We start from the raw sequence: 15,195 nt of genomic DNA, 5'->3' as shown, positions 1-15,195 counted from the left end.
TGTTTTACATTAACCATGACCACATGAACCCTAGAATCCCTATATTCTGGGAACATTTGACAAATAGCAGATCTACAAGCTCACAACGCAGTGCAACATTTTTTGTAAATTTTTCGGTTTGGTGTGGAGGGAAAAAAGAGCAGACCAATACACAGCCAAAGCAAAGGTCAAGTTTAATATTGAGGTTTAAGTGAACAAAATGAATGTCTGAAATGCAAATTAACATGGATCCAACACATTAATGGAGAAGATCATGTGAAACAAATAAACAACAAAACAAAATCTATGAAAAAGTTTAACCTGGAACACAATTGTATACAATATGTATGTAGTGGGGGTCCCTGCTTCATCTCTCTCTCAGCTAAGGGGCCTTTGGCCAGAAAAACATTGGTCCCTGCTGTAAACATTATACTAAAAACAATTGAAACGATATATAAGATACCAGGTAATAATGAACCTAGCATCTGTCTAAATGCAATAAAATGCAATCTAAATAATAATAAAGTATCACAAACAGACTCCTTTCTGTAACTTACGCTTGCAGGAGGTCTTAAAGGAGTAGTTCACCGCCAAAATGACTTTTTTTCTTTTGATTACTTATGCCATGGAGACTAATATTTTGTTGTATGTCGCATTCCTAAGACAAAAAATTGATTCTAGTAAATTTACCCCCATTGATTCCGGATGGGGACCCAAATCTATTTGAGTCCCCATCCGGAATCAATGGGGGTAAATTAGTTGTAATCAAATTATTATCTTAGGAATGCGACAAAAAACAAAAAAACATAATTGAACTCAAGTCTCTGTGGCGTGAGTAATCAAAAGAAAAAAAGTCATTTTGGGGGTGAACTATTCCTTTAAGGGCTCTGCACTTTTTATTATTTAATGTTAGTTAGTAAGAATAAACGAAAAAAAGACAATACATAATAGAATGATTGTTACCAGTGGTGGAAGAAGTAGCGATTTTTCAAGAGTATAGGGTTGAAGTGAATGTATGTTTTGTAATAATATTCGAAATATGTTTTCAAAAGTATCCAAATAATTGTATTGGAGTAAAAAGTACGATATGTGCCACTGAGATGTAATCGAGTAGAAGTAAAATAACTGAAAGTTGAAAATACTCCAGCAAAGTAAAAATACCTCAACATTTACATACGGTACATGTAAGTACAGTAGCCTACTTGAGTACATGTACTTAGTTACTTTACACCACTGATTGTTACACTGATCTTGGGTGCATATGGACTACTACATATTACAGGTCATATTACAGTAATGATCTTCATGTTCAAATACAATGTAAGCATTGTGTCATATCTGCCCACTCAGGTTCACAGGCCAGTCGATTAGGCAGATCTCTATCCACAAGTTTCCCAAGGAGTTTACTGGGGAAAAGGGGTGTGTTAATGTGGGCTTCACTTCCACCACACAGTTGATTTAGTGCGGGGCGTTAAGGGGAGCAAATGCTAATTTTGTGCAAATTTGTCTTAAAGCGCCACATTTTGCACATTTGTAGCCCAGGGCATGCTCTAATGATTTAGCTAGGGCGCCCGAGTTTGCGACCTTCGGGGTCGCCACAGCGGCCAAATCAAGTTGGGCTCCCATCGACTTTCTATACAGGAGGGAAATACCCAGAAAAAAAAATTTTTTTCTGGGTATTTAAGTAGGATGTGAGAGGTCCCTAGCTAAATCATTAGAGCATGCCCTGGGCTACATCTGTGCAAAATGTGGCGCTTTAAGACAAATTTGCACGAAATTAGCATCCCCTTAAAGGTGATACACCATGAAATGTCACTTTTCCTATTTTAAAACCTTTTTTTGGGGTCCCACTAGCACGTTTCCTCGTCGGAATGCTTCCACCTACAGAACGCTTCAGAACTACAGAACGTTGGAATACTTCCGCATACAAAAACGTCATGTCCTAATATGAGCGAATCGCAACGGCGATCAACGTCACGTGATATGTTCGGCCATTTTTACCCAAGCAGTTCAAAAACAAGGAAAGCGATGAGACTCGGAGAAGTTTGAGTAAACATTCATTTATTAGAAACATATGGACTAACACATGCCAATGAGTGTGCTGGACGGTAGATATAAAGCTGTTTCGATGACTCGGTGAGCAACTTATTGATTTGTACATGTTTTGAGCTTAGTATGGACGTTGGGGCTCAACCAGCGAGAGCCATATGACTCTGCCTTATAACTCCAGGAGAGACATAATGTTCGAATATTAGCGCCCTCTCCTGGAAGTTATAGTTTATGGCTAGGTGGAGACATCTGGGCACCTCGATTTGAAATGAAGATGTGAAAGATGGTCTCAAAGCCTTATTGCATAATTTCTTTGCTGGTCACTACCATCATTGCAGATCTTTATTTAATTCCTGCACTTCTCTGGAGCTCTTATTGTTGTCCGTAATGAAATCTACACTATTCAAAGACCTATTCTGCATCAGTAAGGGATATGTCTGTGGAGGGTTTGGATCGAGGCTCCTCTTCAGTGAAGGCGCTCTCCAGCACTTTCAGGTTGGGCTTGCAATTTTTATTCTCAAAATCCTGACCCATGAGCAAGTAAAACAGTGGGTTGAGGCAGTGGTAGAGAGCCTCTAGATAGAGGCCTATATAAAACCAGGCCATCCGAAACATCACTGTTTCTGGCGTTTCCGGAGACACAACATAGATGAGACCCATGATGTTCATGGGAGCAAAGCAGAGGAAGAAAGCGATGATGACAGCCGCTGTGATTTTGAAGGGGCGACCGCCCCAGTGGCTGGCCAGCGAGTGACTCCTCCTGAGTTGGTGGATGATGATGGTGTAGCAGGAGACGATGATGGCGAGAGGGATGGCGTATCCCAGGACTAAGTAAGAGATGCCCATGGCCCGTTGAACCACGGTGGGTGGTTCATAGTCGGGGCACCTATAGTCGCAGAGGAAGGTAATGTTGTTGTCGAAGTCGTTGACGCAGGGTAGAACGTCCCTGAAGATGAACTCAGGGGAGTTGAGGACCAGGGCCAGCACCCAGACACCCAGACTCACGTAAGACGCCTTCCTCACGCTGCGGTGGTTCTGGACCCACGCTGGCCACACAACAGAAACACACCTGTCGACACTCATGACCACCAGAACATAGACGCTGGCACACATGGCCAGAGTGTTGCCAGCAGCATAGTATAGTTTGCACATGAGCCTGCCAAAAGGCCAGTAGCTGTCCACCGCCTTGTGCATCGCGCCCAGTGGCAGGAAGGCTATGTAGAGGAAGTCGGCCACAGCGAGGTTGAGGAACCAAACGGTGTTGACGGTTTTCTTCATTTTGAACCCTGTCACCCAGATGACAACTCCGTTCCCCAACACACCAACAACAAAGGTCAGGCAGTAAACGATGATGCATGTGATGTTGAGGGAATGTAAAAGTTCATTAAATCCCTCAACGTACTCTTCATCATACTCATCGTCATAGTCAAACCGAGACCGATTCATCAGGTTGCAGTGAAGAGACCTGAAATGACAGAACAAAGATACATGATGCCTTGTTTTATCGCACTACTAGCATTCATCCTCCAGGGGGCAGTAACAGACCTAAAAAAACAGTTGATGAAACAGTTTCTAAGTTTCTGCTTTTTCTTTGGCCTTAGTTACAAGCATGCGTTATATACATTTAAATGCCTTTAAACTGCACTGATGCTTCCTTAATATTGACCTAGGTGTAGATTAAACAGTAAAAACAGCTCACCTCTCTCAGCGTGCTCAAGGGATGTCAAGCAGAGAACTGAATGTTCAATGTCTTGTTTGCATGAGAGAGAGTCCCAAATATTAAGGTTGGGACAAATCCCACCCCCTTTTAAAATGGTTAGATAAGACCCTCCAACCCTTACATGCACACAAACACACATGCACACTCACGCGCACACACGCACGCACGCACGCACGCACGCACGCAGGCACACGCACGCACTCTCACACTTCATGCTGACAATAGGTGACATTGTCTATCCACTTTGCACTCTTTTTCACAGCTGCCAATGCTTCATTATGCTTTATTTTTGAGTGCGTGCCCCTGGAAATTGCTATAAGCTCAAATTTCTGGCTTTATCTGAACCGTGTTTTTGTCCAATTGGTGTGGTAGAGTATGGTAACTACAACAAACAGTTAAGCAAGTATTTGGGATCTAAACCAGCGGTCGTCAACGTATTTCAGGCCAAGGACCCCTTAGCTGAGAGAGAGAGATATGAAGCAGGGACCCCAGGAACCCCCCCCCCCCCCCCCCTGAATATTGTATCAAATTGTGTTGCAGATTAAACCTTTTCATAGATTTCATAGATCATTTCATAGACTTGTTTGACATGCAGCGCTATTATCACTCTTGTGTAAATTGATGTTTTTCAATGTTGGATTCAACTTAAACCCTCAATACTTAATAAACTTGACCTTTCACTCTGTACTTGGTCTGCACTTTTTTCCCTCTATTCCAAATATCTGCTTATTATAAGTGACTTTGGGCTTGTTTTTCTGTAAAGTTACTTGTACATACAGTACAGTATATTGGTTGTGCAGTGTTTTGAAAATAGCAGATCTACAAGCTCACAAAACATCGCTGTGTTGTCAGACAGTCAGAATCAGCTTCACATCACTGTGATGCATACATTTGCATCCGGCTATATGAACACAATTGGCTGAGTAAGAAGCCAGGCGGAGAGGGTGATATTTGTGTCATTGCAAGTTACTCCTAGGCTGGGGCGGCACCTGTCAACAGGGAATATTGAACAGGATGTATGGGATGTGTAGGATGTTAAGTCCATCCAGCTGTTCTACTATGAATTCCATCACATTTCTGGCTCCAGTTTCCCTCCCAGGAGCCCCAGCTGTATGTACTGTATGTATGCTAAGCTGTTCCAGAGATATAGAGAGAAGATAGATCATTCCAAGTCTCAACACAGAAACTGTATACACTGTATTCACTGTATTGTAATATTAGTCACTTTTTTTTCTCAAAAAATAAATAGCAGATCTACAAGCATTGTGAGCTTGTAGATTGGCTATTTTCAAATAGCCAATGTATGTATAAAGGGCTCATGTGGCCTATACTTTTTTGGGCTTGTTTTCACAGACCTGATTGCATATTTCTTATATCCCACAATACTGATTACAATGTTGACGTCTTAATAAAATAATGACCGACAACGATGTGTTTTCTTCAGAGAAGAACCAGATTAGGGGACAGCAGTGAGGTTTTGTCGGCCCTGCGGCCCTGCAGCCGAACCCAGCTCAGATGTTGTTGCACAAAGAATGGCTCAAGCAACGCCCCCGGAGCTTGCTTGGTGTTTGATTGGTGTTTGACATCGACATGTTTTTCAGTTAGGTCAGGTCACGCACACACACACACACACACACACACACACACACACACACACACACACACACACACACACACACACACACACACACACACACACACACACACACACACACACACACACACACACACACACACAGAGGGACACACACCCACAGAGGGACAGACAAGGAACCTCTTTTGGGACTGAGAGGAAGAGAGAAAACAAAGAGAGACTCACATGGGGTCTTTTTCTTCCTCCCCCTCACATCTGGTCTATGGGCAGGGCAGAGTGGCTCCTGTGGGCCTCTTAGCTGCATTGGGACTCAACTTCCTGGGTGGTGCACATATCTAGCAGCTTTTAAATCAAACCTAAACACACATTTTTGTCCACCTCACTTTTAGCTCAGTCTCTCTGTTTAGATGTAGACCTGTTTTAGACAAAGTATTTTTCCTCTTCTTTCTGCTTTAATCTGTCTGTTAGCCTTTGATAAATGTTTCCGCTAACGTGTTTGCTTCCATTAACGTGTCTCAACCATGCACACTGTTTCCCTATCCGCTTTAAACCGGAAGAAATAACTACAGTATTAACCATCTTATCGTTTGAAATGACGTTTGAAATGTATGTGTGATGATGAGAGGAGAATCATCAGTATAATTGTTGCACCAGAAAATTGTGAAGAGTTTCTCATGAAATGTGCAGCCTGTGAAACAGTGGAGCAGAGCCCTGTTATCAACATCATAAAAAGAAACCTCACATCCATTATAATCCACAGGGACAGAGGGGTTGTTGGGATGTCAGGATGGCCCACAAGCCACCCCAAGCCTCTTCCTAACGTTACGTTTAGTGGAAACATTAGCTTGGCTACTATTTGCTATACAAAAACTAAAGATAAAAAAACTATCTCAACTAAAAGCAGTGCTCACAGGTCTCCACCGGTCAGGAAGTGTCTTGTTGTTATAACACTTGATGTCTACGAGGGGGAAGAAACAACCCATAATTGAAAGGGATCATAGTGTAAGGCAGTAGAAGTCATACATAGAACATGAGCACTTATAATCACATGATAGTTGTAGCCTACTTGTATTACAAAATGACAAAATATAAAGGCATTACAATGCATATATATGAAATAATGCATGGTCATCATGCATCAAGCAAGGCTGTCACGGTCAGTTACAGGCAATATTTCACTTTATGTGGCATAAAACAAGCTCCCGCTGTTTTCACTTAAATCAACATTTGGTCCAAGGATCTTGGATGAATACATTGATTCAAGCAATAAACAGTATTGTTTGTCCTTCACCTGGTCACTTATTGGACGTGTGTGCACTATCCTTTCAATATATTTCCCTCTGTCATGTTCACAAGCCAATGATTTCATCAGAAAAGTGCTATGATTCTAGCATGAGCGTGTCATCAGGCTGTCAAATCCTGAGTGACAGTTTAACTCAAAGAGTTCAAATGGAGCCAAATGGCCCTGATCAACATTGGTAACAGTGTCCATCACTGGAGATCTATTTGTCAAAACACAGGTTAGTGTTTTCAGTAATTAACTCCTATTTGTAGTTAAGCCAACTGGATTATCATGAATTCTGAACAATAAACAAGCAATTATTTGCAATGGATTGTAAATACATTTGTTTTTGACCTGGTACTTTTAGAATTCCATGATCTCATGGCTTTTCCCAGAAGTTCAGGTACTGTAGATACATTCACTGCTTAGTGACAATTATATCACCAGGTTAATGATAGAAAGTACTAGTAGTTTGTGTGCCCTGCACCAGCCTGTCTGTTCGGGGCTGCTCACGGGGAATTCCCGGGGACCGCCGACTCCTGGTGCTCCAGAACGGATGCAAAAGTGGTGGCGCCCCCAGTGGAGGACCCCCTACACTGCAGCTCACATAAAATGCCGTAACTCCGGCTAGGAGCGACCGGGACAGCCGGGGCCAGTACCTATTCGTCCGCCTTGCCGGCGCGGAGACCCCACCCCTCATTTCTCACATGGCCCACTTCTAGCGCCACCATGAGGCCGATTCTTGCAAAACACATTTTTGGACACTGCTCCTACAATTTTCGCCCTAAAATCACGCAAATCGGTACACAGTATGTCTACACTCATCCCATCAACATGAATCTGTCCCATATAGCGCCACCTCCAGGCCGATTTTTAAAAACACATTTTTGGACACTGCTCCTACAGATTTTGCCCTAAAATCACGAAAATCACTACACAGTATGTCTATACTCATGTCATCAACATGGATCAGGAAGATTTTGCCAAAACACATTTTTGCCCTATTTGTGGAGATAAGTGACCTACGGTCGCTTATCTCCCGATTAGGGAGCCTTACTGGTAATATGTGCTGGCTTTCCTATCGGTAGGGAAGGTTACCCAACAAACTACACTGCTTACAACCCAACAAACTACACTGCTTACAATTCCCCACCCCTCATTTCTCACATGGCCCACTTCTAGCGCCACCATGAGGCCGATTCTTGCAAAACACATTTTTGGACACTGCTCCTACAATTTTCGCCCTAAAATCACGCAAATCGGTACACAGTATGTCTACACTCATCCCATCAACATGAATCTGTCCCATATAGCGCCACCTCCAGGCCGATTTTTAAAAACACATTTTTGGACACTGCTATACCTGTTGTTTCCTGTCACGTTTGAAGGACTCCTCAATCACTCCTAACTTCCACTCTGTGTTTCCTTTAACTTGAACCTCATAATAGATCTTAGATGATGAGTGGATGCACAGTTTACTCAAGACACAGCATTCGCCAAAGGGGTTATCGGTGGACGATGTTATCTTTCTGGCCCTTGCTTGTTTTCCATCTTCAGAGAGGATGAGACCGGACTTTGCTGTAGCAGGGTCCAGGGTCACATCTAGTGCATAGCGTTGTTGGGCCCTTAGTATCATTTTTTCATGTAACATCTCTTCCAGCTGAGCGACAGTCCGACTCTTACATTCTTGGACATTGACCTTACTCAAATCGAGGACTTGTGGAATACTGGATATTGACGGGAATGTCTCAAGGAGATGGTGGTGGTCCTCATCGTGTGAAGACAGCTCCAGCTCGGTACTTTTCCACTGAAGCGAAGCGATGTCCAACTCCAGCTGTTTGATGAAGCCTTGAGCTTGCTCCTCAGCTGTTCTCCGCCTCTCCTCTATCTCCTCAATGAGCATAACCTGGTTGCTTTGAACAGCTGCCACTAGAGCACCGAACACCTTGGTGGTGTCATCTTTTCCCCTTGCTGCTTCTACATTGTTCTTCTTTAGGAACTGTTTAAGCTGATAAACTCTGCTCTGCCGTTGCTGTATCATCTTCTTTGCCGCAGACTTGATCTGGCTGAGCTTAGCTTGCTTCGTCTTATACTCATCCTCTAGTAGGACGGTGTCATGATCCTTATGTTCCGTCTTCAGACACGTGACACAAATGCTTTCCTGGTCTTTCCTGCAGAAGATCTCCAGCAGCTTGCCGTGGTTCTTACACATCCTCGCCTCCAGGTTCGCCACAGGGTCAATCAGTTTGTGCTTCTTGCAGGTTGCGACTCTGCGATGAGGCTCCAGGTGGGTTTCACAGAACGAGGCTAGACAGACCAGTCAGGACTTCAGGGCCTTGCGCTTAGCAGCATCAGGACAGATGTCACAGGGAACCTCCCCTGGACCAACTGCATCTTGGTGGGAACTGTCACTGATGGAAGGTCTTTCCTCAGGTGATCTCTTGTAAAGGGCAGCCATCTCAGAGATCAGTGTGTTGACATGGAGATCTGGTCTCTGACTGAAAGGGTTTTTACACATGGGACAGTGACAGGTGACATTGCTGTCCCAGTATTGAGTGATGCAGACCTTGCAGAAGTTGTGTCCACATGGAATAGTTACAGGCTCAGTAAAAACATCCAGATTGAACAGAGGAAGTGTTCTTCAGACATGACGCCACTGGCTGAAGCCATAGCTGCAGGAGAGGATAGGAGAGAGTTGGGGAAGTGGAAGGAGACATGAAAGGAGAGAGATGACTTTATAATATGTAGTATCTGTGACACACACACACAGTACTTGACCAATCAGAATCCAGCATTCAACCAAGCTGTGCAATAATATGCTATATAGCTGCAAGCAACTCTTCGATGCCATTTTAACTCATAGGAAAACAATCGATATTATCCGTCGCTCGGATTCCACACATGGGAGCATTCAAAAGATGCCCACGGGTCTTCTAGAATCCCTGTCCACCCGTGACAATCCACTCCAAATATATAGGGTTCTGCGCAGAGCTTGCGCCCAGCCCCTCTCCCATATACGTTCATTATGGCGCAGTGGTGGAAAAAGTAATCACATGTTTTACTTCAGTATCAATACTGCAATACTGTTAATTCTATCCGATGTAGAAATGAGTTTGTACATTGGCTATTTTCAAATAGCCTTATAGGTACACAATAGGGCTAAAGTGGTTAATGTTTTATAATATAATTTATACTGCAAAGTAACTGATGACTTAAGTTTGCAAATAAATGTAGTGGAGTAAAAGTACAATATTTTCCTCTGAGATGTAGCGGAGTAGAAGTAAAAATACTTAAAACTGGAAATACTCAAGTAAAGTACAAATAACTCAATTGCACTTATGTAAGTACTTAGGTAAATGTAGTTAGGCCTACTTTACACCACTGTGTGTGTGTGTGTGTGTGTGTGTGTGTGTGTGTGTGTGTGTGTGTGTGTGTGTGTGTGTGTGCGCGCGCGCACGCGCACGCAGCTTGTAGATTGGCCATTTTCAATTGGCCATGGCAATGTATGTCAAGTTTTCAAATAATTGTTGTGGAGTAAAAGTAGGCTACAATATTTGCCTTTCAGATGTAGTGGAGTAGAAGTAAAAATTGGAAATACTTCAGTTAAGTAAAAGTACCTGAAAATTACTGTAAAAAGAAAGTACAGTACTTGAGTAAGTACTTAGTTACACCACTGGTCATATGATGACATGTATTTATTTATTTCCTTGAGCATAACGAAACCAAGGCAGCGCTATAAGGTAAATTATTCCTTGAGCATAAGGAAACCAAGGCAGCGCTATAAGGTAAATTATTCCTTGAGCATAACGAAACCAAGGCAGCGCTATAAGGTAAATTATTCCTTGAGCATAAGGAAACCAAGGCAGCGCTATAAGGTAAATTATTCCTTGAGCATAAGGAAACCAAGGCAGCGCTATAAGGTAAATTATTCCTTGAGCATAACGAAACCAAGGCAGCGCTATAAGGTAAATTATTCCTTGAGCATAACGAAACCAAGGCAGCGCTATAAGGTAAATTATTCCTTGAGCATAACGAAACCAAGGCAGCGCTATAAGGTAAATTATTCCTTGAGCATAACGAAACCAAGGCAGCGCTATAAGGTAAATTATTCCTTGAGCATAACGAAACCAAGGCAGCGCTATAAGGTAAATTATTCCTTGACAATAATAATCCAACCGCTATTATCATAATTTTTTTCTGTTATACAAACTAGTCGTTACCCGTTCAAAGATATGAGCTCCGAAATGATGTGCAGTGTGTGGGTTATGGGGTGTGCACTGTGCACAGTATATGAGGGATGGAAAGTAACTTTAACTGGTGCTTGCATGTTAATATGTAGGAGCATCAATGTAAGAAATACCCGTTTCGTTTAATGGCTACAGAGATACTGTGTACCGATCTGCATGATTTTTGGACAACATCTGTAACAGGGCCAGACAACACCCCCCCCCGCATACACACACTAGGGCTGTAATCTAGCCCTGTTTTAGGGATTCGAACTTCGGGGGGATTTTCGGAACGAACGGGTTCGTTCAATTGAATAAAAACCGAACGTTCGGACGTTCGAACCATCGAACGTACTGTACCTTTAAACAGTGTAGGAAACTAGGAAATGTTTTAAATGCGCTGTTTTATCCATTGAAAACGCGTGGATGCGTGGCCGCATTAACACCTAGGCTAACACTTGGAAAATCCAACCCAATCGGAGAAAATGTCGCACAGTTTGTTGACGAACAGGCTCAATGTATAGCGGAGTTGCACGGATGATGATGATTAGACTTGACTGCATCGGAGCTCGTCGCGTTCGGGCTAAACTGGTCTCGATGTAACAACCCCATACATCGCATTGATTATAGATCCTTTAGGGTGTTGCAATGATATCCATCTTTGCTCATGCTTAGGAGAAAGGGATGTTTAATCTTTGGGTGCGTGGATGGCTGGGTGTTCGCTGTTCAAAGCACACACGTCTCTCTCTGCCCAGGACAGCTGCTCTCACTCACTGTCAACAAGCGTGTGTCAGCGAGGCTGATTCGCCACCCGGTTCGCGGCCCCAAATAGGAGCGCAATTGGAGCGGAGGACGGTCCTTGATCGCTCCAAGCTGTTCTGGTGCATTTTATAACTACTATAACGGTCACCATTAACTGTTAGTGTTTACCGGTAGGCCTAACTTATTTCGTATCTGGCTATCAATACTACTGTGATATTCTGAATAGGCCAATCACATTCTGATAATTATTTTTCGTGTAAAAAAAGAAGAAAAAAAAAAGAAAAAAACCTGAACCCATTAATTTCGAACTTCGATTGCCAACGTAACGAACGAACGTTCGAACCTCCGAAGGTTCGCTTGCAGCCCTAACACACACACAAACACACACACACACACACACACACACACACACACACACACACACACACACACACACACACACACACACACACAGAGCTGGTTAAACATTTTGCCTCATGCTAGATGCAGAATAGATATGCCTCATGCTAGATGCAGAATAGATAGTAGATACACCATAAAAATGCTAATATATAGCATATGATTTGTGAAAGTGACAAACGGGCTTCACAGTTATGTCAGGTGTGTTCATATGCTAATGGTGATGCGGATTCATATCAATTGGTCCAGCCATCGTGGAGAAACGCTGTCTCAGACAGACAGACATTCAGACATTTGGAAAATTATATGTTTGATGGCGTTACCCCAACACTAATCTGGGTTCCCATAAGTTTTTCTCTTTTTCGCCACTAGGGGGCAAGGGGGCCCAACACTAATAAGCACCAAATTGATTGTGCACATTTCCAGTAGGTTACAGGCATATACCTCCACTATTTTTCCCCAGAGTTTTTAGAGGTCATATAAATGACTCACACACATCACAGTTTCTTTCATATGGGGATAGGTTTGTTTAGAGAGTGATAACTACTAGATTCATTGGCAGATGTATAAACTAGAGACATGTAGGAAGAAAACAAATATATAACAAAAACCTACGGTCACCTTAGGTGGTACCAACCAATTTGTGAAAATATCAATATTGGTCCCTAGTCCCTAGACTAAAATCTCTGTTTTCAATCCTCTCTGAGCCTTCTCTCACAACACACACACAAACACAAGTTGTCAGGTGTGGTTCCTGAGGAAATAAGCCTCGGCTTTCTAGGATCTCCTTTTAGTTGACCTTGTTCCAGTGATTTGTACTGTCATGAAACTGTACTTTTTTTCTATTGCAAACTTCTAATACATTCTTCAATCAATCAAACAAACAAACAGTATATGTGACGTCACGTGGCTCAAACAAAATGGCAGTTTCAAAGAAACATCTGTTTGGTATTTAGCCATCCAGAGGAAGAATGCAGGATCGAGTCGCAACAGTCCTTTGTGCCTTCGGCTGAGGCAAATAAACAATGAGTGTGCTGTTTCCTCTTCACATAATAATACTTTTGACCTGTGAACCTGGAAGTATTTTTATTTTGTTCTTGGAGTGTTTCCACTCAATAGCAAAGGCATGTCAGGGGTTGACACTAAGGTCTCAGAGGCACTTGCCCATCGGGCAAGTACAGGTCATGTTCTACTTGCCCGAAGGTAATATGCCCACTTGCCCGAAAAGTAAATCGTCCATTATAAAATGATAGGTACGATTTTAATTACCGCTCAATTGAACACTTATTTCTTTACTTTCTGGGGCTGTGCGATAAAATGTCATACCTCAATACCTCCAAATCCAAATACCAAATACTTTAGCTATGATTGAATATGTCTATGGTTTCAGAATTGTTATTTTATATTTTTAAATGTAGCAACAGTAAAAACAGCACATTATAGGTAAATAGTGCTCTTATTTTACATTCCACAGACCAGAAGACACAGCGCACTGGCCACGTTCAGGTGTTTAGACAGATATCTCGTGTTGTGTTTATAGACATTTGTGTTCCCTCTCAAATGAGCACTTGCCCTGTCGGGCAACCTGAAAGCCAACTTCACCTGCCCTGACGTTTTAATTTACCTGCCGGGGGCAGGTGGGCAAGCCTTAGTGTCTTGTGATGTTTAACAGCCAGTCCGTGTCTGTTGGAGTGCAACGCATTCCTTCTCTGAGGAACTTAGGAAGTAGGAACTATTTTACAAACAATGTAAAATAAAATAAATCGTTAGCAATTCCATTTCTAATGTCTTGAGTCTCATGACAGAGAATACGGTATGACACCCACCTCTTCAAGAAGGAGGAAATGAAAGTGAAACAATAAGTGTGGGATGAATTTGTTGAATGCCAGAAGAGTCATCCCTTTTCAAAGTCATCCCGTTTTTAAATTGGAGATGTCATCCCAGGGCACGGAATAGTCAACCTAGGGTTGGGAGAAGTCATCCCAGGACCAGAGAAAACCCACCCAGGAGAAAATTGGAAATCTCATCCCCCATTATATGAAATCCCGACCCGAATATTTTCGAGACACAGAGGGGAGACAGAGAGGGGGAGAGAGACACACAGGGAGAGAGTTTAGGCGTTCTCTGTTTGAAAGAGAAAATATTATAACCTCTGGCGTTCTCTGTTTGAAAGAGAAAATATTATAACCTCTCTCTCTCCCCTTCTCTCTCCCCTCTCTGTCCGCGCTGGGGACAGAGAGGGGAGAGAGGGAACGATCAGATGCTTATTCAACGTAATCATGCAATATGAGCTTTTACCTGTGGTCAAAGTGCGTGGAAACTAACCTTGGATTGCCTAAATGTATTTCCTTTCAAGCAGGCAAAAATGATGACAATGATGAGTCTAGGTAGGTAGGATATTCCTCTATAAACGCACCATGCGTTTGGGTGTCTCTCTCTTTCTGCCCAAGTAGCCTCGAGGAAAGCAGCTGCGATCACTTCTCTAACGACCTATTTGTTGACGTGCAGGGGTGTTGCGCAATGAATGATGTTGTTGCCTACTGGCAGCAACCTATCAAAGTGGTCAAGCTATGAATGGGGCAATTAGCACTTGCATTCTTGCCTAGTGGTCAGCAGAATATTGGTCTCAAGTACCCTATGGTCATTTTGAAAAAGATATGATATGATATATACTGTTTAGGGTGACTTTGTTAAACAAAGAAAACGTCCAAGTTTAAGGTACAACACAGGTATTGTGTGTGTGTGTGTGTGTGTGTGTGTGTGTGTGTGTGTGTGTGTGTGTGTGTGTGTGTGTGTGTGTGTGTGTGTGTGTGTGTGTGAGAGAGAGAGAAGTCATATCCGCTTTGAGTGTGTGATGCTTAGACTATAGATCAGCTATTTTCAAATAAGGCTTTGGCTGTAAATGAGTCACAGCAATGAAAGATGGGGAGAGAGAGAGGTTATAATATTTTCTCTTTCAAACAGAGAACGCCTAAACTTCTCTCTCCAGCTGCTGCGTGCTGGGAGAAAATATTCAGGTCGGGATTTCATATAATGGGGGATGAGATTTCCAATTTTCTTGATTTTCATGAGGTCGGGGATTCCCTATACTGGGGTTGACACTTCCAATTTTTGCCAGACCCAGGGGGTCGGCCAACAAAAGGCTTTGTCGGTCTGTCGGTCTGTCGGTCTGTCGGTCCCTCTT

The 15,195-nt window shown here is 42.8% G+C and overlaps 1 protein-coding gene across 1 annotated transcript; it reads right to left on the bottom strand.

Annotated features, from left to right (window-relative positions):
- Nucleotides 1–2,439: 2,439 nt before the first annotated feature.
- Nucleotides 2,440–3,474, bottom strand: LOC308290695 (chemerin-like receptor 1; the record flags this gene model as incomplete). The annotated part of the gene is made up of 1 exon (XM_080732605.1): nucleotides 2,440–3,474. The coding sequence occupies one exon, from the start codon at nucleotides 3,472–3,474 to the stop codon at nucleotides 2,440–2,442; it is 1,035 nt and encodes a 344-aa protein (XP_080588731.1).
- Nucleotides 3,475–15,195: the final 11,721 nt, after the last annotated feature.

The sequence above is a fragment of the Nannobrachium achirus genome, assembly GCF_963921795.1.
Source record: "Nannobrachium achirus genome assembly, chromosome: 9".
Classification (NCBI taxonomy): Eukaryota; Metazoa; Chordata; class Actinopteri; order Myctophiformes; family Myctophidae; genus Nannobrachium; species Nannobrachium achirus.
The sequence above is the reverse complement of the archived record's forward strand: the minus strand, read 5'-3'. Positions and strand labels throughout refer to the sequence as shown.